At 44.1% G+C, this 26,805-nt stretch overlaps 2 protein-coding genes across 8 annotated transcripts in view; both read right to left on the bottom strand.

Annotated features, from left to right (window-relative positions):
* Positions 1-537: 537 nt before the first annotated feature.
* Nme5 (NME/NM23 family member 5) lies at positions 538-12,846 on the bottom strand. Of its 4 annotated transcripts, none has more exons than XM_087896164.1 (6): positions 12,311-12,846; positions 8,625-8,830; positions 7,585-7,685; positions 4,712-4,830; positions 758-833; positions 538-699 (listed from the first exon to the last, which is right to left on the bottom strand). In XM_087896164.1, the coding sequence occupies exons 1-6, from the start codon at positions 12,437-12,439 to the stop codon at positions 695-697; spliced, it is 636 nt and encodes a 211-aa protein (XP_087752290.1). In that variant the 5' UTR covers positions 12,440-12,846; the 3' UTR covers positions 538-694. The 4 variants fall into 4 exon arrangements, with proteins under 4 accessions (XP_087752290.1, XP_085556108.1, XP_048298447.1 ...); XM_085699982.2 differs by having other exon boundaries at positions 538-833; positions 12,311-12,485; positions 12,744-12,833; XM_048442490.3 differs by having other exon boundaries at positions 538-833; positions 4,738-4,830.
* Positions 12,847-13,704: 858 nt separating this feature from the next.
* Positions 13,705-26,805, bottom strand: part of Brd8 (bromodomain containing 8) — a 53,325-nt gene continuing 40,224 nt past the window's right edge. Inside the window, exons 24-27 of one of the 4 annotated variants that reach the window (XM_085699980.2) lie at positions 25,189-25,278; positions 23,687-23,755; positions 14,473-14,650; positions 13,721-13,942 (exon numbers count right to left, since the gene is read on the bottom strand). In XM_085699980.2, the coding sequence (XP_085556106.1) occupies positions 13,892-13,942; positions 14,473-14,650; positions 23,687-23,755; positions 25,189-25,278 (388 nt within the window). In that variant the 3' untranslated portion in view covers positions 13,721-13,891. Of the gene's footprint in view, positions 13,943-14,472; positions 14,651-23,686; positions 23,756-25,188; positions 25,279-26,805 lie in introns of all 4 variants that reach the window. The other 3 variants (XM_085699981.2, XM_085699978.2, XM_085699979.2) reach the window with 3 other exon arrangements.

The raw sequence follows: 26,805 nt of genomic DNA, 5'->3' as shown, positions 1-26,805 counted from the left end.
CTGCTTTTGGTTCTAAGACAGAATCTCACTGTGTAGCCCAGATGGGCCTCCAAATTCTGTTTTCCTAGGTGTGCGACCCTATGGCGGGCTCCTGGATCTGCGCTGTTGCCATTTTCCCCTACAGATACATACACATGGACTGGAGAGATGGCGCAGCAGTTAAACAGCACTTGGGGTCCTTGCAGAGGACCCAGGTTTCGCTCCTCGCATCCACTCGGTGGTTTACAAATATAGCTCCAGTTTTAGGGGATCTGCTGCCTCTTCTGACCTTCACGGGTACTGCACTAACGTGGTATACAACTATGCATGCGAATATTCATGCCAACGACAAATAAAGAGCAAAGTATTTTAGGGCTGGAGAGATAGCCGGCTTAGTGTTGCACATACTCTTGCAGAAGACTCTAGTTACCAACCCTCGTGTCAGATGATTTACAACTACCTGTAACCCCAACTCCACAGGATCCAATGCCTGGGGCCTCCTCAGGTTTGTTCCTGCGCTCACATGCAGACACATACCCACGCAAAGACACATACATGTTTTTTAATGTAAAGAAAAATCAGTTTATTACACATGTAATTACTTAAACCATTAGGAAGGAGGCGTCTTTTAAAAGCAGATGCGCAGCTTTTCACGGTGAGATACTCGCCGCTTGTCCTGCCGTACACTAAGGCTCGCCGCTTGTCCTGCCGTACACTAAGGCTCGCCGCTTATCCTGCCGTACACTAAGGCTCGCCGCTTATCCTACCGTACACTAAGGCTCATCTGCTATTGGAAAATGACACAGCTTAGGTTTGTTGGGGTTGTTTTTCAGCAGCCAATCAGCTAGCCAACCCTATGGAACAAAGAAGAACTAAAATTAATAAACATTTAGCTATTTCCTTTCTACGTATAATGAACCTATAAACTAGAAAATTAAGTATCTTTTTTTTAAATATTTATTATTTATTATGTATACAATATTTTGTCTCTGTGTCTGCCTGCAGGCCAGAAGAGGGCACCAGACCTCACTACAGATGGTTGTGAGCCACCATGTGGTTGCTGGGAATTGAACTCAGGACCTTTGGAAGAGCAGGCAATGCTCTTAACCTCTGAACCATCTCTCCATTAAGTATCTTTTTTTTTTAATTTATTTACTTATTTATTATGTATACAATATTCTGTCTGTGTGTTTGCCTGAAGGCCACAAGAGGGCACCAGACCTCATTACAGATGGTTGTGAGCCACCATGTGGTTGCTAGGAATTGAACTCAGGACCTTTGGAAGACCAGACAATGCTCTTAACCACTGAGCCATCTCTCCAGCCCATTAAGTATCTTTTTAAAAAAGATTTTTAAGACAGAATCTCACAGCCTAGGCTGTTTGGAATTTACTCTGTAGGCCAGGCTGACTTTGAGCTCCTCAAGATTCTGCTGCCTCTGCTTCCTGAACTCTGAGATTAAAGGCATGTGTCACCCACCACATCTAGCTAAACAACTTATTTGTTTTTTTGTTTTGTTTTTGTTTCTGTTTTGACAGAATTTCTCTGTGTAGGCCTGTCTTGGAACTCACTCTGTAGACCAGGCTGGCCTTGAACTCAGAGATCTGCTTACCTCTGCCTCCAGAGTGCTGGGATTAAAGGCATGCACCACCACCAACCTGCCCAAATTTAGAGGGATCTTTATAATCCTGGAAGTTGACAAGGGACCACATGTAGAGAAATGATATCCTCCAGGGGCATTGTGTCACTGGGGCCTAGTGGAGGCTGAGGTTCAGTTCAGACTACTGGTCTACCTTAAGTGGGGGGTTAAAGACTGTGAGCCCAGGGTAGATGTTGAACTAAAGCAGGAGGAGACAGCAAAGCAAAGTGATCAGGGAGGAGCGCTAACTCATTAGAGCCAAGAGAGACTGTAGCAATCATAACAATGAAACTCAAGCTTTTACATTTTGGAGCCAACCTGGACAAAGTTAATAAGAAACATGAAGTGGAATTTTTGCAACATAGTGAAATCATTCTACACTGTTAGCTCTTCATTGGAAAATGATTAGGAGTATGAGTGTGGGCTGGGCTGTGCCACAGGCTTTAATTCCAACACGAAGAGGCAGAAAAGGTGAATCTTTGTGAGTTTAAGGCCAGTCTGGTCTACTGGTCTACACTATCTGACTGCTAAATAGCTTTTAAAACCACTTTAAGAATAAAAATAAAGGGGGCTGGAGAGATGGCTCAGTGGTTAAGAGCATTGCCTGCTCTTCCAAAGGTCCTGAGTTCAATTCCTGGCAACCACATGGTGGCTCACAACCATCTCTAATGAGGTCTGGTGCCCTCTTCTGGCCTGCAGACATACACACAGACAGAATATTGTATATGTAATAAATAAATTTAAAAAAAAAAAGAATAAAAATAAAGACTGAGAGTGATGTGAGTTTGAGGCCAGCCTGGTTTACAGGGTGAGTTCCAGAATAGCCAGGACTATACAGAGAAATCCTGTCTCAAAAAACCAAAAAAAAAAAAAAAACCAAAAAAAAAAAAAAAAAAAAGAAAGAAGGAAAGAAGAAAAAGAAAAAAGCTCATACACACAAATAATAAATGTAATTAAGTATTTTTTTTTAAGAACCAGGAGGTGGTGGTGCATGCCTTCAATCCCAGCAGAGGCAGACAGATCTTTATGAGTTCGAGGTCAGCCTGGTCTACCGAGTTAGTTCTAGGACAACAAGAGCTACACAGAGAAACCTGTCTTGGAAAAGCAAAACAATTTAAGATCTGGGGATAGGTTCAGTTGGAAGACTGTTGCCCTACTACACACAAAGCCTTGGGTTTGATCCCCAGCACCTGCTAAGCTGGGAAAAGGGACACACAGCTGTAATCCCAGCACTGGGGAGGCAAAGGCAGGAAGATCTAGAGTTTAAAGTTATCCTTGTCTACATAGCTAGTCTGGGACCAAATCAGCATGCAGGGAATCCTCTCTCATAATACAAACAAAATAAAACAATGATAATTATAATAATAATAGTAAATAACGAAGGGTCACAGAAGTGGCTTGGCAGGTAGAGGTACTTGCCTCCAAGCCTGAAGTCCTTACTTAGTAAGGTCCTGAGAACTCCCACGGTGGAAGGAGAAGGCCCTCTCTGACTTCCACACAATAAGAACATAATAAATAAATAAATTCAATTGTTGCAACATTTTAATGAAGGAGGAAAAGTTCACAGGGCTGAGCCCTCCCTAGAGAGGCCCGTCATCTTGTTCATACCCTCATGAGTGTTCCTGTAAATGACCTAAAGAAACTCAGTCCAAAGAAACAGAAGACGTGGAAGCAGGAAAGGGGCTAAATGAGAGGAGGAAGGGGGGTAGCGGGAGCAGGACAGGGACAATGGTAGGTAAGGGGTGCACACAAGTGCAACCAAATACATGGTCTCCTAATAAGTTACAGGCCAGTGAGGGCTAGACAGAGAGGCCTTGTCTAAAGAACTACAACATTCAAGGCCAGCCTGGGCTTCATAGGAGACTCCCCCAAACAATTAAACAAAACCCTTCAACAAAACAATAAGCAAAAAAAAAACCACCCAGTGTTATGTGCATCTATGAAAATGTCATAATAAAACGTATTATGTATCATTACTATGTGCTAATAAAAACAGTAAAAAGAATAAAAAATGGAATTCAGTTCATGAGGTTTGCATGGAACTGCTTTACTGACCTCCCACCAACCTACCTAGACCACCCCAACACACACACACACACACACACACACACACACACATACACACACACACACACACCTTTGTTGTTTTGTTTTGGAGACAGAGTCTCACTGCACAGCCTTGGCTGGCCTGGAGTCCACAGTGTAGACCAGACCAGCCTTGAAGACAGGGTCTCACTAAACTGTCCTGCTTGGTGGCCACGGAATCAATACATAGACCAAGAAAGACTCAGAACTTGTGAATCTTTAGACTAAAAGATAAATATTAGCCAGGTGGTAGTGGTGTACACCTTTAATCCCAGCACTCAGGAGGCAGAGACAGGAGGATCTCTGTGAGTTCTAGGCCAGCCTAGTCTGCAGAGGGTGTTCCAGGACAGGCTCCAAAGCTACAGAGAAACTGTCTCAAACAAACAAACAAACAAACAAAAAAAGAATAAATATTAGCTGGATATGGTGGTGGCATCTTTAATCCCAGTGTTCGGGAGGCAGAGGCAAGTATGGTGTAGGAGGATTCTTCTTTCTATGTGTTGCTTTCATTGGTTAAATAAAGAGACTGCCTTGACTTTTTGATAGGACAGCAGCTTAGATAGGCAGAGTAGACAAAACAGAATGCTGGGAGAAAGAAAGCAGAGTCAGGCAGACACCATGGCTCTCCTCTCCAAGACGGATGTAGGTTAGACTCATTCCTGTAAGCCACAATCACGTGGTGATATACAGATTATTAGAAATGGGTTAATTAAGATGTGAGAGTTAGCCAATAAGAGGCTAGATATAATGGGCAGGCAGTGTTTAAATGAATACAATTTGTGTGTTGCTATTTCTGTGTATAAGCTAGCCAGGTGGCTGGGAGCCGGGCTGCGGGAAGCGGCCCCGCTGCTCCTTTTACAACAAAGTAGATCTTTGTGAATTTGAGGCCAGCCTGGGTTAGGATATCCAGGACTACACAGTGAGACCCTGTCTCAAAAACAAACAAATACAGTTTTAAATATGAAAACGATAAACACTATTCTCTAGTGTGAATAAAAAGAGATCTTACATAAGGGTCTTCTGGCTTCTGCTTACAGAGTTCCGTGAGTCCTTGAAGCAGGGTTGGCGTCACATACAAATTTAAATAGTCCTTCGCAGCTTGTCCAATTGGAATGGGTTCAATAATCACTGCAAATACAAATAAATTCTCACTGAGAAGCAAATGTAAGTGAGTACACACTACATAGCTATTAAAAAGGACGCCTTCGGGCTGGAGAGATGGCTCAGTGGTTAAGAGCATTGCTTGCTCTTCCAAAGGTCCTTAGTTCAATTCCCAGCAACCACATGGTAGCTCACACCCATCTGTAATGAGGCCTGGTGCCCTCTTCAGGCCTGCACATAGACAGAATATTGTATACATAATAAATAAATAAATATTAAAAAAAGAAATAAAAAGGACGCCTTCAAGAGTTTTGAACTGTTGCAAGACATGCATATCACTGTGAGTTTTTTAAAAAAAGATTTATTTGTTTATTTATTATGTATATAGTGTTATGACTGTGTGTATGCTTATATCCAGAAGAGGGTGTCAGATCTCATTACAGATAATTGTGAGCCACCATATGGTTGCTGAGACTTGAACTCAGATCCTCTAGAAGAGCAGTCAGTGCTCTTAACCTCTGAGCGTCTCTCTAGCCCCACTGTGAGTTTTAAATTTGATTTTTGTTTCTTCATATTTATTGAAGTGTTGCACTTGTTATCAATACGGACTTCCTGACAGAGTCTCACCAGAGCCCAGGCTGGCCTGGGACTCACTGGGTAGCCTAGGCTGGCATCAAACCTATGGTGATCTTCCTGCTCAGGCTCCTGAATCCTAAAATAACAGGTGTAATCCACCACACTCTGCCTCCTTACTGAGGTGTTATTTGCACACAGTGCTTGCTGAACTTGTGATCACACAGAGAAATAAATATAATTTAAATTAAAAAACAACAAAATACCAATAACTACTAAACACAAAAGAACTAAAACAAAACCAAATCAACCCCTCACCCCCACCCCACCCCACCCCCGTGGCCTCCCGGGAGCTGCACAGACGACCAAAGCAAGGCTTATCTGTAGACAGTTTAGTGAGACCTTGTCTCAAAAAACAAAGGACTGGTTGCAGGTTGCAGTAGATGCCTGGATCCCAGAACTCAGTAAGTGGAGGCAGGAAGATCAGGAGTTCAAGGCCAGCCTGAGACACAGAGGCCTGTCTCAAAATAAACAGGGGACCAGAGGAATGGCTCAATGGTTAAGGCCGATTTTTCTTCCAGAGACTCCCAAATTCCTATCTCAGAGCCCACATAAGGGGGTTCACAGCTGAGTGTAACTCTAACTCCAGGGGATCCATTGCCTTCTTCTGGCCTCGAAGGGCATCTGCACACATGTGGTAACATGTGGTGTGTACTCACACAGACAAACAAAAATGAAATAAATCTTAAAAATAAAAGGGCTGCGCACTCAGCAGCTCACTGACAAAGATCTGCCTGGTATTAAATCCTAGGTTCACCCCAGTGCTTAAAGATAGCATCCTGATTTTTCCACACTTCATTTTTCTTTCTCTCTCTCTCTCTCTCTCTCTCTCTCTCTCTCTTTCTTTTTTTGCTTTTTGTTTTTTGTTGAGACAGGGTTTCTCTGTATAGCCCTGACTGTCCTGAAACTTGCTCTATGTAGACCAGGCTAGCCTCAAACTCACAGAGATCCATCTGCCTCTGCCTCTTGAGTGTTGGGATTAAAGATGTGTACCACCACCACCCGGCTAGTATGTCCATTTCTTAAAGGATTACCAGGTTCATGACTTCAAATTGGATGGAAATCAAAAAGAATCTCCAAGGATCAATTTCACAGTGACTTAGAACTTTTAGAAAAAAATTTTGCATTTTTGAAAAAAGACACATTTACCAAGTCTAAACAAAGGAGCAGAGGTCAAAGCCAGCAACAGAGCCGTGCCTGACTGCAATAGAACTTGTTAGCTTTACTATTCCTCTGTATCTGAAACACTCCTGAAGGCTCATGGGTAATTAGGAAGAATGACAGCACAAGGAAGAGCAACCCTAAACACGCCCAGTTCAGGAGAAAGAAGGAATTCTCCAGAGCTCCCAAGGGGCACAGCATAATCCATAGGTGATGTGCACTTTTCAGTTCTGCGGTTCAGATTTGCTCTGCTTCGTCAATGTTTGTATTTATATGTGTTTGTCTACATGTATGTATGTGCATACTGGTGCATGCCGGCTCGCCCAAAAAGGTCAGAAGAGGGTGTTGGATCCCCTGGAGCTGGAGTTATGAACCGCTGTGGGTGCTGGGAACTGAACCCTGGTTCTTTGCAAGGGCAGGAAGTGCTCTGACCAGCTGAGTCAGCTCTCTGAGCCTTGTCTCAGCTTCTGCATTCTTGAGACAGGTCTCTCTCTGTGTAGTCTACGCTGCCCAGGAGCTCTGCAGACCAGGCTGGCCTGGAACTCATAGAGATCCACCTGTCTTTGCCTCCCAAGTGCTGAGAGTTTGGTTTTTGTTTTGAGTTTGTGCTTTGTTTGTTTTGAGATAAGGGTTGGGGTAGCCTAGCCTGGCTTCAACAGAGCTAAGACTTTGAATTTCTGGTCCTCCCACCCTCGTCCTCCAGAGCTAAAATTAGGATTACAGGCAAGTGATTTGTGCCTGCTTTTAAATCTGGTGCTGGGATTCAAACCCAGGACTTCCCAGAAGCTCGGCAAGCACCCCACAATCTGAGCTACATCCCAGGTCCCTCAGCTCCAAGTTTGGATGTCTCACAACTTGAAAATATAGTAAAGCATATCTGGAGGAAAATTCAATCTTGCTTCCTAGCCATGTCTTCAAAACAAAAACAAACTTTAAGAAGTGACCGATTTGGAGGTGTGGTCAAGAAAGCCCGCGTGAGAAACTCACCCTCTGGGAACATGAACCGAATCTCTCTTTCCGAGGCAGCAAAGTCGTTGCTCCCATGAAGGGCGTTCCGTAGCTCATCCGTACCGTAGATCGCCCTTAGACTAAAGCAAATTAGGAAAGGATGCTGTTCTTCTCTTCTGACAGCCTTTCCTCTACATTATTGGGAAGAGGGGGACGTCACACGTGGAGGTCAGAAGACTAATTCAGGAGTAGTTTTCTCCTGCCAGCTCGTGGGTCCTGAGTTCAAAACCAAATCATCCCACTAGGCAACAAGCGCTTTACCGGCTAAGCCACCTCGCCAGCCGTTTCTATTTTTGTCTGCTTGTTTTTAGACAGGACATCACTAATCTAATTTTAAGCGTTTCATCTTAGATGACAGTCAAACATTTATGTGTGCTGGTGGAATACACTGTGATAACAGCCATTCTCTAGGTGAAGAGGGTGTTTTATTTTTGGAGAAGTGAAAAGGAAATATATAATATAAATTCAAAAGTGCAATAACGGTTTCATTTCTAGAAACCAGTGATTGTGCTAAAAATTTTGATTTTTTTTTTTGAGACAGCTTCTCATTATGTATCCATGGCTGGCCTGGAACTTGCTAGGTAGACCAAGTTCCTTAGTCTTAAACTCTCAGAAATTTGCCTGCCTCTGTCTTTCAGGTACTGAGATTAAAGGTATGAACCAGCATGTCCAGAAAATAAATCTAAAAATTTCAAATTTTCCCATTAAAAATCCTACTTCTGGATCAGTGCGTGGGTTCTCTAAAGCCTGATGACCTGAGTTGATCTGGGACCCACATTGTGGACAGGAGAGGGTTAACTCCCACCAGCTGCACTCTGACCTCCACCTGGGCCAGGCTGACTTGCCCACACAATAAATAAATAAAAGGCAATTTCAAAAATCCTCCTTCATAGGCACATGTCGTCGCTCACACCTGTCATCCAGAATTACAAAGATACTGGGTTTGGTTTTGTGTTTGTTTCTTTTACTTTCATAATTTAAGGGGGCTCCAATCCTTCAAGTCACTCCAGGGAAATTACCTGTCTGGGTGTGTCTCCTTGGCTACTAAACTATTAGGTGGCCCCAGAAGTTCTTTCCAGTAAGAGATGGCGTTATGTCTGGCTAATATCATAGCCACAAGAGGTCCAGAGCTCATATAAGCTGTTAAGTTTGGGAAAAACAATTTCCCATACTGTTCCACGTAAAAGTTACTACAATGCTCAGGGCTCAGATGTAGTTTCCGTCTCTGTAAACAAAACAAAGTCAACCAAAGCAATTAAAGTGACTGTTCAATAAGGCTCATTAAGTCATTAATAACTTGCCAGACATGACAGCTCATGCCTGTAATTATCTTTGTATTATTATACAGAAATGATAATTAAATTAAATATGCTCAGAGGGAGGTATTTATATTTATCCAACTTAAGAAAAAAATAAGATCCCTAGGCTGCTGAGATGGCTCCAGGGGGAAGCATGCTTGCTGCCAAGGCTGAGTTCTTAGTTCAATCGCCAGAACTACGTGCTGGGAAGAGAGACCTGATTCCCTAGGTTTTCAGACTGAAACACATACACTGTGCATGTACATGCACATACACACAAATATACAAACATGTTTTTAAAGAGTGTTTGCTGAGCATTATGAGGAGTAGAGTTTGGATCCGAGCACCTACATTACCAGCAGGTACCCACCAAACTCCCTCTTCTGGCAGCCATGCCCCTGTGCGGGCACATGTGCACAGTCACCCGGCCATCCATGCCCCTGTGCAGGCACACGTGCGCACAGTCACCCAGCCATGCAGGCACACGTGCACAGACAACCAGCCATCAGGCACACTTGGTCGGCATAGTGAGGTCAGCTAGGGCTGCAGAATAAGTCACTGTCTCAACAACAACAACAACAACAACAACAACAGCAAATAACTGAGATATGAGTTTAGCTCCAGACATGGTATTATAGGGTGTAGAGAAGAATATTCTGATAAACTCTGCAGCCAGCTCCCAAGAAGCTTAGGTCTCACAATACTCTCCTCCCTCCACCATGCCCAGTGAAGCTGTTTGTCTGTTCTGAGATGGGGTCTTGTGTGCCTCAGGCAGGCCTCACTCACGTGTGGCCCGTCTCTGCCAGTACACTCTGCTGCCTTCCTCCCCAGACACAGGCAAGCCCCACACGTGCCCCTTCTGCAGGTTTGTTGGTTCCCGCAGCATAATTTTAAAAATTTAGAGTCCATCTTTAAAGTTGACACAAAACTAATGATCTTATTGGTTGCTTTAAAAATGAAATCTGTGAGTTCAAGCCTGACTGACAGCCGGGAATCCGGTGAAAACTCTACCAGTGTGGCACAGAACTCAGTCTGTGACAAAGAAAAGGCTGCCACCTGCTGGCAAGAGAAAAGTTCAGAGCCTGTTCCGCGAAGGAACCTCACAAGTGCCCTGCAAGGTCACTAAGAAACAGCTGCGGGAGCCCAAGCCTTGGGACGGGAAGTAGGCTAGTGGTTCAGGGGCTGGGGAGATGGAAACACACTTCACCCCTTTTAAAAATAAGTTCACGCTTCATGTTGAAAAACTACAGATGAATAGTGGTGAGGGTCACAAAACCACGTGAAGGCAGTGAACACCACTGCGCTGTACCCTAAAAACAGTATGGTACAATTGATGTAATGGATCTCTTCCAAAACAAAGGGAAAGGAAAAACAAAGACAAAGTCCCCCCCCACACCACGTGTATGTGTGTGTGTGTGTGTGTGTGTGTGTGTGTGTCTGTGATATGCATGTCTGTGTTCATGTGTATATACACATACGTGGGGGTGCAGGTCTCATACATGTAGACCAAGAGCTCCACACTGGGTGCTGGCCTCACTTGCTCACCACTTAGATCTCCCACTGAACCCAAAGCTCACCAACTTGTCAAGCCTAGTGGGTTCAAAAGCTCCAGGAGGCCCCCTATACCCCCAGCACTGGGATTACATATGAGTGTCTGCCACCTCACCTCGCTTTCACACGGTTGCTGGGGATTCACACTCAGGTCCTTGAGCTCGCTCAGCAAACACTGTGCCAACCCCCCCCTCCCCAGCTCAGTTTTCTTTAAAACACTGACAAAATAGATATATGATGACAATCTAAAACCGTATAATTTCTGTTGTTGTTGTTGTTTTTGAGACAGAGTCTCACTCTGTAGCTCGGGCTGTCCTGGAACTCACTAATATAGACCAGGCTGACCTCGAACTCACAGAGTTATGCTTGCCTCTGCCTCCTGAGTGCTGGGAGTAAAGGTGTGTGTCATTATGCTTGGTTCTGTATGAGAACATTTAAGACAGGGTCACTGTGTATCTCGGGCTCTCCAGGAACTTGCTGTAAAGATCAGGCTGACTTCGAACTCACAGAGCTCCGCCTGCCTCTGCCTCAGCAGTGTTTGGAATAAGAGCACTGCACTAAGCGATATACATTTAAAAGGATAAAAACCTAGTAACTCAAGTAAAATTCAACAAAATATTATGTTCTCTGTGGTATATTCATACATTTTGTCCTTAGTTGGAGACCTTGTCATTCTAGAGGACAGTTAGGAACTCTGTGAAGGCCAAGATGGTGGGAAACTCAAGATTCTCCAGTCTTACCCTACCTAGTGCTGGGGTCACAGGCTTACACCACCACTTCCAGTGCCCGAGTCCCCTGTACCTCAGGTCCCCATACCCCAGGCTGGCCCAGGACTCCCTGTGTAATACAAACTGACCTCTCAATGTCCTCTGGAGAGCCTGGCCTCCTTAACATGTTTACCAACTGCAGAACAAATATCGGTCTTAAAACATTAAATGTGGGGACTGGAGAGATGACTCAGTGGTTAAGAGCGCTGCCTGCTCTTCCAAAGGTCCTGAGTTCAATTCCCAGCAACCACATGGTGTCTCACAACCACCTGTAATGAGATCTGGTGCCCTCTTCTGGCTTGCAGGCATACATTCAGAATACCAAGAATAGTGTATACATAATAAATAAAGAAATCTTTAAAAAACATTAAGTGTTTGCTGGGCAGTGGTGGCGCACACCTTTAATCCCAACACTAAGAAGGTAGAAGCAAGCGGATCTCTGAGTTTGAGGCCAGCCTGGTCTACAGAGTGAGTTCCAGGACAACCAGGGCTACAAAGAGAAACCCTGTTTTAAAAACAAACACACAAACAAAAACCCTCCCAACACTAGAGAACCCGACTACACACAGGAGTATTGAACATGCCTTAGAAGGGATAAGTAGACTACAATATAATGATCCAGAACTTTACCAAAGAGACTCCGTGAGGAAGTCAGAGAGGATCACTTCCTCTTGTGGGGAAATGTTTCAAACGCAGAGAAACCCCTGGGAGATGACAATGCAGTAAGCCATTTTCTCTCTCTTGACCTGACGTGGAGAAGTTAAGGGACGGAAAGAACAATCTGGCTTCTTTTGTGTCTTATGTTGCATCTTTCGGAAATGTGGAAAACTTAGCTATTACAAGTAACTTGCTTGTTTTTGAGACAGGTCTCACAGAACAGGCAGACCTGCCAACTCTGAAGTCACTGCAGAGCTGGACTCCTGACCCTGCTGCCTCCACCTCCCCCGGACCGAGATTACAGGCATGTGCCTACCTGACCAGCTTACATATAACCTTTATGTTTAGAAATGTAAGCTTACCACGGATCTAAGTGGATGGGTACATGTATATACATATAGTGCAGACTAATAAAGAGACGCCGTAAGTTACCTGAATGATGGTGAATCCAGATCTGAGAATAATGTCGCGTATCTCCTCTTCTTTGTCAACAATATCTGGCTTGATAAGGGCTAGGGTTTTTTCTACATATATCTGAGGCAGGGGCATTGACACCTCCATTCTGGCGTTTCCCGGTATAATTCACTAATCTCTGACCAGATATCCACTGCAATGACACGTCCCGGTCCCAAATTCAACCCGAGGCAATATTTGGCGCTAGGGTTGATTAATTTGTGAAAATGGAAACTGCCATGCCTTCCTACAAGCGGTCTTGAAGAATATGACTTGTACAGAGCCCAAGTGGAACCCTGGCCGCTTCACTGAGGCTGGAGGCTGGAGGCTGGAGGCTGGATGGCGCCATCAGTGGGCAGGGAAGGCTCTAGCCCGCTGCCCTAGCGAGGGGCCCCCACCCCTCGGGAACTACCTTGCACAGGCTTAGACGTGACCGCAACGCAGGGTCCCCAAATCCTTAGGAAATCTCCGGGCTATACCCTCCCGGCTCTCACCTCCTTTCAGATGTTGCCAAAACCCGTTGCTAAGAAACCTGAAGCTGCTTTTTCAACGGTGGCTGCAGAGGGCCAATCACAGCAGCGTTTTTCAGGCTCTAGTTTGTTTTAAATCTAGGGCAGAAATTAGCAATGAGAATTTTATTGTGTGTAATGTGGAGGTAAGAAAATAACTTCGTGTAATCAAGTCTTTCCGTGTTTGCGGTTTCCAGGGATGGACCTCGTGGCCGGGCTTGTATGCAAGCCTCTTTACCCACTGAGCCGTAGTGCCAGCTCCCCGCTAATTGATTTTCATCCTCGTACCTACTTGAAGAATGCTTGATTTATTCACACTTTTTTAATGAGATAAATCAGACACTCCTCTCAGTCGGCTTCACCCCTCCCAGACACCATGTGAAAGATTAATGTCAAGCTTATTTCTTGACGCTACTTCTCTTTTCTCCCTCCCTCTCCCTCCCTCCCCCCCCCCCAGGAGGTGATGGTGTTAGTGCTGGGATCAACCCCGGGGCCCATGCTAGACAAGCGCTCAACACTGGGCCATCCCCAGCAAATACCGTCTTCGTTTCACCACTTGATGCTGTGCTCTCTCTTCGGGCTTCTTTAATTATTTGAAACAGTCTTTGTAAGGTCTGGGGGCACATACCTCTAATCCAGTATTCCATTGGAGGTAGAGGCTGGATGTTATAGAGATTTCCAGGAAAGCCTGGGTTAAATGTTTTGAGACCTGGCTCAAAAACCAAACAAAATCTTTGGCTTGTAAAATATTTATTTATAAAGAAGCAAAGGTTCAATTAAATCACTTCTAAATCTATGCAACAAAAATATGGGAAATATTTACATCATAAATCTGGATCTCAGCACCCCACCCCACCCCACCCCTTTAAAGTATTACAGCTGCAAGCACCATTGACTTCTCAGTAAGGAAGTAAGGCTTATTATCCTTATTAGGGAAGGTGATGGAGAAGAAGGAAGTCTTCAGATCTTCTCTGGCCAGTTTTCAGGAGAGCAATAAACTGTTGTAGACTCAGACTTGTAGTTCCAGGCTTCACCCACTGGACTAGCAGGCTCACTCCAGACTGCTCAAGTCCTTCCGTTTGTCTAACCAAGTACTCAGCACCTACAGGAGCAAGGCCAGACACAAACTAAGAACCTTAAAGCCACATAGGAGAAAGTGCAATTTCATCTATTTTATAGGGAAAAAACCCATCTATTTTATCACTAAAGTGTGATTTTCCTCAAAGAGAAATCCTCACGTCTCCTTGACCTTACTATGCCCATCCCCCAAAGGCGGCAACTATTCACGTACATTATTTGCTAATGGACGTGAGTTACATTACTGCAGCTGTAGCAGCCAGGACATGGACAGGGGATCCAGCACTTGACTTGCTTTTAAGTTTACAACCTGGGCCTCTGAAAGCAGAAGTTCCCATTACTTGCTCAGTCCCTGCTGTCTTGCTGCTGGCCTTCCCAGATAACCTCTTGCCACCGGGCATAAATCTGGACCTTCTAAGACAGGGAAGACCTGGAGTTTACCAATCCCGAGGATCCTCCAGTCATCTCTGAACACAAGGCCACTCCCTCTACATCACTTTAGTCTCACAGGCTTCTCACATCCGATTCCCCACTCTTATGGCACTGTCACAGTACCTGCATCTGCTCCAAGACCTCACGCTGCATCTCCACGGCCATATGGTAGATGTGATGGTCAGAGTCGTTGTACATCACAGCATTCTGGAACATCAGCATCAGGTCCCGCTGGAACTCAGCCATGGTGTGAATGCGTCCCTTGGACAGGTTCCTCTTCAGGGTTGTTAAGTCCATGGGTCTGCAGGAGCAAGAGGAAATCAACCCTAATGTGTAAGAGCGAATGAACCGGAAGCTGAGACAGGGAAATTACCATGACTTTGAGGACAGCCTGAGCTACACAGTTACTCTTGAGTTACAAGACAGCAAGAGTAAGACTCTCTCAAAACAGACAGATAAACACAGACAGACAAAAAATGTGGTGTCTGTAACAAGCTCTTTGAGAATTTTTTCTTAGTAAAAATAAAAATTTCACTGATTCAATTGAACTTTATTTTTTTTAAAGATTTATTTATTTATTATGTATACAACATTCTGCCTCCATGTATGCCCGCACGTCAGAAGAAGGCACCAGATCTCATTATAGATGGTTGTAAGCCACCATGTGGTTGCTGGGAATTGAACTCAGGACCTCTGGAAGAGCAGCCAGTGCTCTTAACCCCTGAGCCATCTCTCCAGCCCTATTGTCTTTATTTTTTGTTTTGTCAACTTGGCACAAACTAGGGTCATCTGGGAAGAGGGAACCTCAATTGAGAAAATATCTCTTTTAGACTGCTCTGTGGGCATAACTGGAGCATTTTTTCTATTAATGATGGATGTGGGAGGGCCCAGTCCACTGTGGGTGGTGCCACTCCTGGGCAGATGGTTCTGAGTTCTGTAAGAAAGCAGGCTGAGCAAGCCAGGAGGAGCAAGCCAGTAAGAAGCACCCTTCCATGGCCTCTGCTTCCAGATCCTGCCTCCAAGTTCCTGGTTTGAATTCCCACCCTGATTTCCCTGGATGATGGAATAAACCTGGAATATGGAATAAACCCTTTTCCCCACCAAGTTGCTTTTGGTTATGGTGTTTATCACAGCAATGGAAAGCAAACTACAAGAAAGGCAACCATAACAATTTTCATAAAATAATAAAACAGTAGCTGCAGATACTGATCCCTTATAAAGGCAAGCACTATGTGCAGCACATTCTACGGTAAATTAATCCTTTCAATAAACACACAGTGTAGGTATCACTTATCATCATCATCATCATTTTGGAGGCACTGAGTATTGAACACATGGCTGTGGTTTTCAACCTGTGTGTCAAGACCTTTGGGAGTCGAACAACCCTTTCACAGGGGTTGAATATCAGATATTTTGCATATCAGATATTTACATTATGATTCATAACAGTAGCCAAATTACAGTTAGGAAGTAGCAACAAAATAATTTTATGGTTGGGGGTCACCACAGCATGGAGGAACTGTATTAAAGAGTTGCAGCATTAGGAAGGTTGAGAACCACGGACCTAGGTAGCACCTTTCACATATTAGGTAAGCGCCCTCCCATTAAGCCTTTATCCCAGCCCTTCTTTTGCCTTTTAGAGAAGATCTTATGAAACTGCCAGGCAGGCCTTGAACTTGCTATCTTCCTGCACTGTCTCAGGGAGTGAGAACTGCAGACTTGCTGATACAAGGCCCACAGTCACTACTGTTTTAATGCAGCATTTTATTGGACACAGTGATATACCTTTTATCCAACATTTGAGAGGCAGAGGCAGGACGTCTGTCTGCCTTCCCATTGCTTATGCTGCCCTTCAACTGGTGATATTCCTGCCTAACTTTCCAGAGTAAAGATAGGGACATATGCTTTCCATTAGACAGATGGAGAAACTGAGGTCTGAAGAAATTTCATGCTGCTTTTTTCTGGCTGTAATCATGGAGGTGCCAAAGAGAAGGAAAAGGGGGCTCCTACTGTGCCAGAAACCATTAGTTGAAAGGAAAGCTCTTAAAAAGAAATGTCCCCAAAAGCTGCCCTAGAACACAAAGAGGACGCTTACCGTGAAAACGCATGCACTACCACAAGGAACACCCAGATGTACAAAGGCCCGAGGGCAAGGAAGACGGGCGATTCTATGCACTTTACCAAACCCAAATTGGCCTTGGTCCTGAGAATCCGAGGCACCAATGCTGTAGTTTGAATGTGAAATCCCCCTCATCCATGCATTTGAACAATGGGCCTCCTTGTTGAGGGAGCTGCTTGAGAAGGTGTGGAACCTTTAGAAGGCAGAGCCCTGCTGGGAAGAAGTGTGTCACGAGGAGTACACGCTTCCTGTATTGCTGCCATCATGCTTTGCCCGACTGTATCTTACTGACACTGTAAGCCAAAATAAGCCCTTCATCTGTTACGTTTCCTTTCTGTTGGTTGGTTGCTTTTTTGAGACAAGATCTCTTACAATAGCCCTGGCTGTCCTGGAAACCTCTATGTAGACCAGGCTGGCCAGAACTCGGAGATCCGCCTGCCTCTGCTCCTCTGAGTTTGCCAGCACACCCACGTCTAAGTTGACCTTTTGTTTGTTTTGGTTTTTTGGGACAGGGTTTTTCTGTTTAACAGTCCTGGCTGTCCTGGAACTGCTCTATAGACCAGGCTGGCCTCAAACTCAGAGATCACCCGCCTCTGCCTCCCAAGTACTGGCACCACCACCCAGCTAAATTGATTTTTTTTCCCAGAGTATTTTTATCACAGCAACAGAGAGTAGCTAAGAGAAACCAGTACCAGGAGTGGGGCAGTGTCTATAAGCCTGACTATAAGGTTCTTAGGTTTTTGAAACTAATTTGGGAGAAGGAAGTGAAAAAATACTTTGAAATTTGGGCCAGAAAGGCCTTCAAACGTGCTGAGAAGAGCTTTATAGGCTCCTCTGTAGGAGTCTGAAGACAAAGAAGCAGAGAAAAATGCAGACTGGAGAGGCTTGGCTCATGAAGATTCAGAGATGAGCAGGGATTCTATTGGGAACCATGATGAAGGCCATTCAGGTTTTATTCTGGCAAATAATTTGGCTATATTCTGCCAATTCTTGGCACGTGAGAAAAGCTGAATTAAAAAGTCATGGGCTGGACTGGAGAAATGGCTCAGAGGTTAAGAGCACTGACTGCTCTTCCAGAGGACCCAGGTTCAATTCCCAGCACCCACATGGAAGCTCACAACTGTCTGAAAATCCAGTTCCAGGGGACCTGACACCTTCACACCAATGCACATTTTAAAAAGTCATGGGCTAATTTGTTTAGCAGAGGAAATTTCAGAGCAGGAAAACATGAAGCTCTTTATTGCTCACTGCTTTCATCCACGTCTGCAGCGAGAGGCGTAGAAGAGAGAAAACCGTGAAGCCTGGCAAGAAAGGGCGCACAGATCAGAGCTGTGAACAAGGAGAGTGCAGGTCATAAACACGTCTTATTGATAAAGAGATGAGTGCCATTAAAGAGAAACCTCTTATCTGCACTGAGACAACAAAGTGTCGTGGAGCTGCAGCAATGACTGAGCGGCCCTTGTGTGAAGCTGTGAAGATGACCCTAGGACCATGACATCTCTACTGAACATAGATGTAGACATGGGATGGAGTTGGCCCGAGAGAGAACCTATGTGTGTTCTATATAACAGCACAACTTTTCGAGCCCAGATGAACATTGTAGCACCAGGTGCTAACAGAGAGCTGCAGGCTTTGGTGTTTGCTCTGCTGGCTTCGGTCCAAATTTCCCTTGCTACACCCCATTCGTCCTTTTTTTTTTTAAAAGATTTTTTAAAATATTTTTTATTATGTATACAATATTCTGTCTGTGTGTGTGCCTGCAGGCCAGAAGAGGGCACCAGGCCTCATTACAGATGGTTGTGAGTCACCATGTGGTTGCTGGGAATTGAACTCAGGACCTTTGGAAGAGCAGGCAATGCTCTTTACCGCAGAGCCATCTCTCCAGCCCCCATTGGTCCCTTTTAAATTAGGAACGTCCACCCTGTGTCATTGTATTGTTTTTTATTTACCGGGGTCACAACTGGGAGAGGGGCTGACAAGATGGCTCAGCAGGTAAATGAGCAAACCTGCTGTACAGGCCTGACACCCCGAGCTCATTCCTGGAGCCCATTGTGGAAGGGGAGAACGGGCTGCTGAAGGTTATGCACTGAACTCCTTCCTGTAGCACCACATACAAATGTGTGTGTGTGTGTGTGTGTGTAAGCGTGCACATGCATGCTTACACACACACACACACACATAATAGCAATGATAATAATAATAACATTTAAAAAAATTAAAAACTTAAATCTTTTTTTTTAAAAAAGGAGGGGGGCTGGAGAGATGGCTCAGAGGTTAAGAGCACTGGCTGCTCTTCCAGAGGTTCTGAGTTCAATTCCCAGTAACCATATGGTGGCTCACAGCCATCTGTAATTTGATCTGGTTCCCTCTTCTGGCCTGCAGACAGAACACTGTATAAATAATAAATAAATAATTAAAAAAATTAAAAACTAGGTGTGGTGCACATACCTTTAATCCTACCACTCAGGAGGCAGAGACAATCAGATCTCCAGAGTTCAAGGCCAGCCTAGACTATATAGCAAGTTCCAGGCCAGTTAGAGCCACACAGTAAGACTCTGTCTCAAACAAACAAACAAACAAACAAACAAATTAGAAAAGAGATGGTCCTGAGCTTTAGATATTTTAGATGGAGATTTTTGGACTTTTGAAATATTGGTACTGTTAAGGACTATGGGAATTTCTGAAGTTGGACTGAATGTATTCAGACTGATAGATTTATTAGAAGGATAAACTAAGTTAGCCCCATGAACTTATGGGGACAGGAATTGAATGGTGGCACTGTTTGGAAAAATTATGGATTTTTTGTTGTTGTTGTTGTTTTGAGACAAGGTCTCTCTGTGTAGATCTGGCTGCCTTGGAACTCACTCTGTAAACCAAGTTGTCCTCGAACTCACAGAGATCTGCCTGCCTTTGCTGCCCAATGCTGGGATTAAAGGCGTGCGCCACCACCGTTATTCTAAAAGTTATGGAACTTTTAGAACAATGAACCCCACTGGAAGGTCACTGGGGTAGGCTTTGAGGCTTTACAACCTGTGCTATTACCTATCCCCTCTGTTTCTTTTGTTATGTTTTATCTTTTCAAGATAGGGTTTCTCTGCAGCTTTGGGGCCTGTCCTGGAACTCACTCTGTAGACCAGGCTGACCTTAAACTCACAGAGATCTGCCTGCCTCTGCCTCCTGAGTGCTGGGATTAAAGGCGTGCGTCACCACCACCCAGGTCCCTTTCTGCTTCTTAAGTATAGATACAATATGAGCATCCAGCTTTTTGTTCCTATGATCATGCCTTCTTTGCCTGTCTTCCATTTCACAATGGGCTATAAACATTTGAAACTGAAAGCAGAAAGAAGCCCTTTATCTTTTAAGTTGCTTTCGATATTATCCAGGGTATTTTATCACAGCAACGAAAGTTAACTAAAAGGGCCAGAAAATGGCTTAGTGTGTGGAAGGGTTTGCCGTCAGAGCTGATGGCCTGAGTTCAATGTCCAGGACCCACACTGTAGAAGGAGAGAACTAACTCCAGAAGTTGTTCTCTGATAAAATACGCATGCCTCAGACAGAGTACATGCTCACACATATACATACATAGATTGTATAATATAAATAAAAAATGTGACTATGACAAATGGTTTTTTTTATTGACAGATCATAAACCCAATGATCTGTAAGGTATTGCAGCCTCTTTGCCATCACCAGAATTTTTTTTTTTTTTTGAGACAGGGTCTTACTATGTAGCTCCAGCTGTCCTGGAATTCACTATGTATATATAACAAGCTGGGCTAAACTCAGAGAAATCCACTTGTCTCTGCCTCTAGTGTTGGGATTAAATGCCTGTGCCAGTACACCCAACTAGATCTTTTTTAAAAAAATAATATTTATTTTTAGTTTATGTACATTGGTATGCATGTCTGTGTGAGGGATCAGATCTTGGAGTTACAGCTGTGAGCTGCCATGTGTGTGCTGGGAAATGAACTCAGGTCCGCTAGGAGAACAGCCAGTGCTCTTAACCACTGAGCCGCCTCTCCAGCACCCTAGATCTTTTTTTAAAGGATTTATTTATTTGTATATTATGTGTATGAGTGTTTTGCCTGCATATATGTCTGTGCACCATGTGTGTGCCTCAGAAGAGGATATCAAATCCTCAGAACTGGAGTTATGGATGGTTGTGAGCCATGATCTGGGTGCTGGGAACTGGGTCTTCTGTAAAAGCAACAAGTACTAGTAACCACTGATCCACATCTCCAGCTTGCCTTCATCAGGCCTTAAGAACACCTTCATGAAGTTTATCAAGGCTTAAATTAACATGCTGAAGATTGTGGATCCATATATTACATGGTGGGTACCTGAACCTGAAGTCAATAAGTGAATTAACCTACAAGCACCATTACAACAAAATCAATAGGAAGTAAATTGCCTTGACAGATAAACAATTGCTCCACCTATTACTAAGCTTGGCATCATAGGCTTGGACAGATAAGATTCATGAAATATATCCTGTTTGAAAATGCTTCAAGGAAGTAAGTTTCTGTGGCCCTTCAAATGTTCTCCTCCATGATGTACAGTGAAGGGAAAGACAAGATCTATGGGTTTATTAGAAAGATGAACTAAGTTATCTACAATAGTATTTTTGCAGTCTGGTCAATTAATAAACAGTGACTGCTGACAAACAAAGGAAGTCTGGGGGTGGGGGTGGTGGCACTAGCCCTTCATCCCAACACATCCACATACATAACATCACAAATTGACAAACTGTCCTCTGACCTACACACACACCATGACATGTACCCTCCTCTTCGAGAAAATGAATGTGAATTTAAAATATACCATAAAAAAAATGAGGAAGAGACTAGTCCTTCCACATACCAAGTCTGTAGGAACTTTGATCTTAGACTTTCTAGGTTGCAAGCCCATGAGAAATAAGTTTCCATTATTCATTAATTCTTGTGGCATTTTATTATAGCAGCACAAATGTGTGTATGTAAGTGTGTGCATGCATGTATGGTGTGTGTGCATGCATGTGTGGTGAGTGTGTATATGTGTGTGTGCATGCATGTGTGTGGGTTGTGTGTGTGTACCTGCATGTCTACATGAAGGCTACAGATTGATGTCAGGTGTCCTCTTCAATTGTTCTCTGCATTATTTTATTTTATTTTTTTAAATATTTATTTATTTATTTGTTGTGTATACAGTATTCTTTCTGCGTGTGTGCCTGAAAGCCAGAAGAGGGCACATGACCTCATTACAGATGGTTGTGAGCCACCATGTGGTTGCTGGGAATTGAACTCGGGACCTTTGGAAGAGCAGGCAATGCTCTTAACCACTGAGCCATCTCTCCAGCCCTCTGCATTATTTTTTGAGGTTATTTTTTATTCTCTCTCACTGAACCTTCAGCTCCTCATCTCGGCTGGGGATGCTCGTGTCTCCACTTCCCTAGCACTGGGATTACAGGTATGTACCCCCGCACCAGCTCTTATCTAGGTGCTGGGGATCCACACTCAGGCCCTCACATCTGCAAGGTTGGTCCTTGTGACAGGGCCACCTCACCACCTTTCCCATCACCTTTTATACGCTACTGTTTATGACAGCATTTTTTGGTTTTGTTTTGTTTTTGTTTTTCGAGACAGGGTTTCTCTGTAGTTTTTGGAACCTGTTTTGGAACTAGCTCTCGTAGACCAGGTTGGCCTTAAACTCACAGAGATCCCACCTGCCTCTGTTTCTCAAGTGCTGGGATTAAAGGCGTGCGCCATCACCGCCCGACTATGACAGCATTTTTAAAAAGTTTTGGATTTACTTTTATTTTGTGTATATGTGCTTCTCTTACATGGTATAGACACAACATGTGCATGTCTCATGCCTGTGGATGCCAAAAGATGGCAAACCCCCTGGAATTGTAACTCCAAAGTTACAGATGGTTGTGAGCACCCTGTGGGTACAGGGAACTGAACCTGCATCCTCTGCCAGAGCAATTGAGTGTTCTTAACCACTGAGCCATCTCCATTATGACAGCATTTTAGATTAACTAAGCCAACATTCAAAATATTGCACTCAACCAATGTTTTTAATTTTCTTTAATGTCTTTGTCTTAGCATGTCTAAAACTAACAGCCGAAATGAACACGGGATCCCTCTGAAAATTTTCTTCAAGAAATATTGTCAAATGTGGAAGGACCAGAGATGGGTGTACACATATTTAACTGTAGCACTGTGAAGAACGAGGCAGAAATATTTCCAGTTAGCAGCCAAACTGAGATAAATGGCAAACAAAATATAAAACAAAAGAAATAACAGTAATAACAGCTGTAACTGCAGTGCTCAAGAGGTAGAGGCAGGAGGCTGGAGAGTTCAAGATCATCTTCAGCTAAGTTTGAGACCATCATGGGGTACATGAGATTGTCTCTAAAATCTGTGGTCTCAACTAAGAGAGAAGCAGAAAATGAAAGATCACTTGAACCCACAAGTTTAAAACCAATCTAGGTATTGTTGGGGCAGGGAACAGAAAACACATCCAAAAAAAATTTTTTTAACCAAGCTGGTTTATATTGCTGTGGAATGTATCTTCCGTTTGTGAGTACTGGAAATAATAGGTGGGGATAAAGAAAGAAAAGACAGATATAAAAGCAACCGAGGGGGGCTGGAGAGATGGCTCAGTGGTTAAGAGCATTGCCTGCTCTTCCAAAGGTCCTGAGTTCAATTCCTGGCAACCACATGGTGGCTCACAACCATCTGCAATGAGGTCTGGTGCCCTCTTCTGGCCTGCAGACATATACACAGACAGAATATTGTATACATAATAAATAAATACATAAATAAATATTAAAAAAAAAAGCAACTGAGGGCCTCAGGCCTATAATCCCAGCACTTCAGAGGTCGAAGCAGGAGGATTAGGAATTCAAGGTGAGCTCCAACCATTTGAGACCAGCTTGAGCTACTGCAACCCACAGAACAAAACAAACAAAAAGAAATCAGACTAGGCATGTCGCACAGCTGGTAGAGGCTTGCCCAGCATGCTCTAAACCCAGGGTTTAATCTTCAGCACCACAAAAGATGGGCATGACAGTACATACCTGTGACTCCAGAATTTGGGAATTAGAGTCAGGAGGATAAGAAGTTCAAGGCCATCCTCAGCTATCTAGCCAGTTTAAAGTTAGCCTGGGCCGCATGAGATGCTGTCTCAAGAAATAACAAAGCAACCAGCCATGCTCTTGGCCCCTTTCCTACTGACCTTTTCACCACATCCTTGTATCCCGGGGCCTGCTTTTCTGACACAGGCTTCAGAAATGGACTGCTGAACCTGTTAAGAAATAAACCCAAAGAATAATGAAACCCTGGGGAGTCACTCCAAAGGAGAATGGTGGCTAATGACAAGAACACTGAGAACTACAAAGTAAACAAAATCATAGCACTAAGGAAGCTGAGACAGGAGGGTCACCAAGAGCTGGAGGCCTGTCTCAACTACTTACGGAGTTCTAGTACTAGGCCAGCTACGCTACAAAGCAAAAACAAACAGTATATTATTTATATATATTTTGAGACAGAGTTTCTCTGTGTATCTTTGGCTGTCCTGGAACTCACTCTGTAGACCAAGCTGGCCTCGAACTCACAGAGATCTGCCTGCCTCTGTCTCCCAAGTGCTGGGATTAAGGGTGTGTGCCATCACTGCCCAGGAGCATATTATTTCTTGTTGACTTCCCTAAACAGCAAGAATGTGGGGAGGGGGACCCAACCTGTAAAATATTTTAACTATTATCATAATCTCTTTTAAAGGCTCAAAATTTGCTCAAGGTTTCCGAGACCCTGATCTTTTTCTTTCCCTTTTAAAAGTATTTATTTTCATTTTTTTTTATTTTCATTTTATGTGGATGAATGTTTTGCCTCCATGTATATATGTGCCTCACATGTGTGCAGCGCCCACAGATCCAGGATAGGGCACCTGAATCCTGGAACTTGAGTTAGAGATGGTTGTGAGCCACTGTGTGGGTGCTGGGAACCGAACCCTTGTCCTCTGCAAAGGCAGCAAGTATTCTTACTTGCTGAGCTAGCTATTGCTCCAACCTTTTGTTTGTTTTGAGGCAGGGTGTCACATAGCTCAGACTAGCCTCAAACTTGCTATACCGCTAAGGATGAATGTATATTTCTGCTTCTCCTGCCTTGATGGGTATGTACCACCAGAACTGGCAGGTATATGCAGCACCAGGATTAAATCGAGAACTTCATATATGCATTCTACCTAGGGAGCCTTATCCACAGCTCTGAGGACCTATTGCTATGGAAAGGAAAATCCATCATATGGGAAGGAGGCACATATATTTGAAGTACATGCATTAGGAACGAATTCCTAAAGGCAATTCAAACAGCACAGCATGACTCCTTAGAGACTAATAAAACAGATAGAGGGCTCATCCATGGCTTGGGTCTTAGTTTGGGGGACTCTTTGTTTTGTCTTGTTACTCAGGCCTGTCTCAAATAGGATGCCCTTCAACTTGTGATCATATTGCTTCCATCTCCTTAAGGCTGGGACGATAGGCATGCTAGGTCCTGGCCAGTTATCGCTATGTTCAGATGAGACCTAGAATGTCACGCGTGCTGGGCAGGCACATCAGCAGCTGAAGTCACAGACCTGTACCCCCACTCCAACCATGACTTGCAGGATGAACATATCCCCTTCTGTGTGCATATCCAAACACGTCCTTTGGTTTTGGAGATAATCTCATACTGGAAACCTACCTGTGACTGGCAATCATCTTCCAGACTTGCAAAAGAGTCTTCTTAAATAGGAAATGATCCTGAATAGGGTCACCTTGGCTTAGGTCACTCCTACAGGATACACGACAGAAAAGAGACAGTCGCTTCATAAGTAGTCCCGTGTCTCACTAGGTGGATAATGAGGCTTTCCCAAGGTATAGAGCTCCTAATTAAACATCTGAAGGACTATAATATCATAGCCATGAGAATGTACTTAATAAGGGATAGTAAACTATATATTTTTAAAACATTCTTTCTTTTACGTGTCTCAGTGTGATTTTGTGTGCATCAAGAATGAACTGGTGCCTGTAGAGGTCAGAGGGCATAGGTGCCCTTGGTACTGGAATTACAGGTGGTTGTTAGCTGCCTAATATGGGCACTGGGAACTGAACCCAGGTCCTCTACAAAAGCAGTAAGTGCTCTTAACTGCTGCACCGTCTCTCTCCACCACAATGAACTGTGTCACTACTGCCCTATGAAGTGGTTAGCTTTGTCTCATTCTCCTTTTTCTCTTGCGATAGGGTTTCGTGTAGACCAGCTGGCTTTGAACTAGCTATGTAACCGAAGATGAACTCCTGATTCTCCTTCCTTCACATCCCTGAACCTTGAATTATAGGCCAGTGCCACCATGCTGGGTAAGTGGGCACTGTCTTATAGTGTCTACTACAAATCTGAAACTGCTTCTGCCTTTTCTCCATTTCTCCCCCTTTCCCCCCACCCTGATGTTTGGAGACTATTCTGAAAACCTACGTTTAGCTCAAGACGGCTTTTAACTGTTAACCTTCATCTTACCAAATGCTGGGATTACAGGTGTTTGCCTGGCTCACTTGAGCCTTGTCTACTGCTGCTGGTTGGTACCTGTGATTCTACAGAACTATGCTATGAAATAGTTTGAAGTGGGCTTGATGGTGCACACCTATAACCCAATACTTTGGAAGCAGGAGAAGGAAGAGGCTCAAGGCTACATAATGAGCTGGAGGCCAATCTGGGCTCCATAGGACTCCACTTCAAAAAAAAAATAGTTTTTGTTCAGTGTTCTTTCCTAAGTACCTATAACCACAGGAAACATAGCAGATACTATTAATTTGTTCCTCACATATCCAAGAATTGTCTCATGTTTCATTTGAATGTTTGATAGTTAAGTACTTTTCTTTTTCACTCTCCTCTTATGCCTCATTAGGGGTAGCCGGTTTAGCAGCCTGGAAGCCCATTCTTTGGGCTATGCACATACCGTCCTTTTCTAGGAATACGCCTGGCAGTCTAAGACCCTTACCTGAGCACACTACGCATACATGTGTACTCCTCTCTGAACAAGGTCCTAGGAACCTGTTGGCAGCTGGGGATCCCTACCTGGATCAGGCGGCACACTTTACACAGGAGAAATATGGTATTCCCTTTCACAGCCTCTTGATAATGGCTGCCCTCTGCTTTCCATTTTAACATCTGAAGTGGGCCCATCTGCCCTAGACTGGTTCTGGATACAAACTGTGTCTCCAAATTGAACTTTTTCTTTTTGTCTCCCTGCTTTGGAGACTAACCCTGAGCCCCTGCCTGCTCGTCAGTGTCCCTCAGCCCCCTGCCTGCTCGTCAGTGTCCCTC

The sequence above is a fragment of the Myodes glareolus genome, chromosome 13 (genome assembly GCF_982192425.1).
Source record: "Myodes glareolus chromosome 13, mMyoGla1.1, whole genome shotgun sequence".
In the NCBI taxonomy this organism is placed as follows: domain Eukaryota; kingdom Metazoa; phylum Chordata; class Mammalia; order Rodentia; family Cricetidae; genus Myodes; species Myodes glareolus.
The sequence above is the reverse complement of the archived record's forward strand: the minus strand, read 5'-3'. Positions and strand labels throughout refer to the sequence as shown.

What these genes read in the sequence shown, in the direction of transcription:
- Nme5 (XM_087896164.1), bottom strand. Translation starts at nt 12,439, where the DNA reads ATGGAGGTGTCAATGCCCCTGCCTCAGATATATGTAGAAAAAACCCTA. An exon ending in CTGGATTCACCATCATTCAG is followed by an intron (nt 8,831 to 12,310) that starts GTAACTTACGGC and finishes TTTTGTTTACAG; the next exon opens with AGACGGAAACTACATCTGAG. An exon ending in TCGGTTCATGTTCCCAGAGG is followed by an intron (nt 4,831 to 7,584) that starts GTGAGTTTCTCA and finishes TTGTATTTGCAG; the next exon opens with TGATTATTGAACCCATTCCA.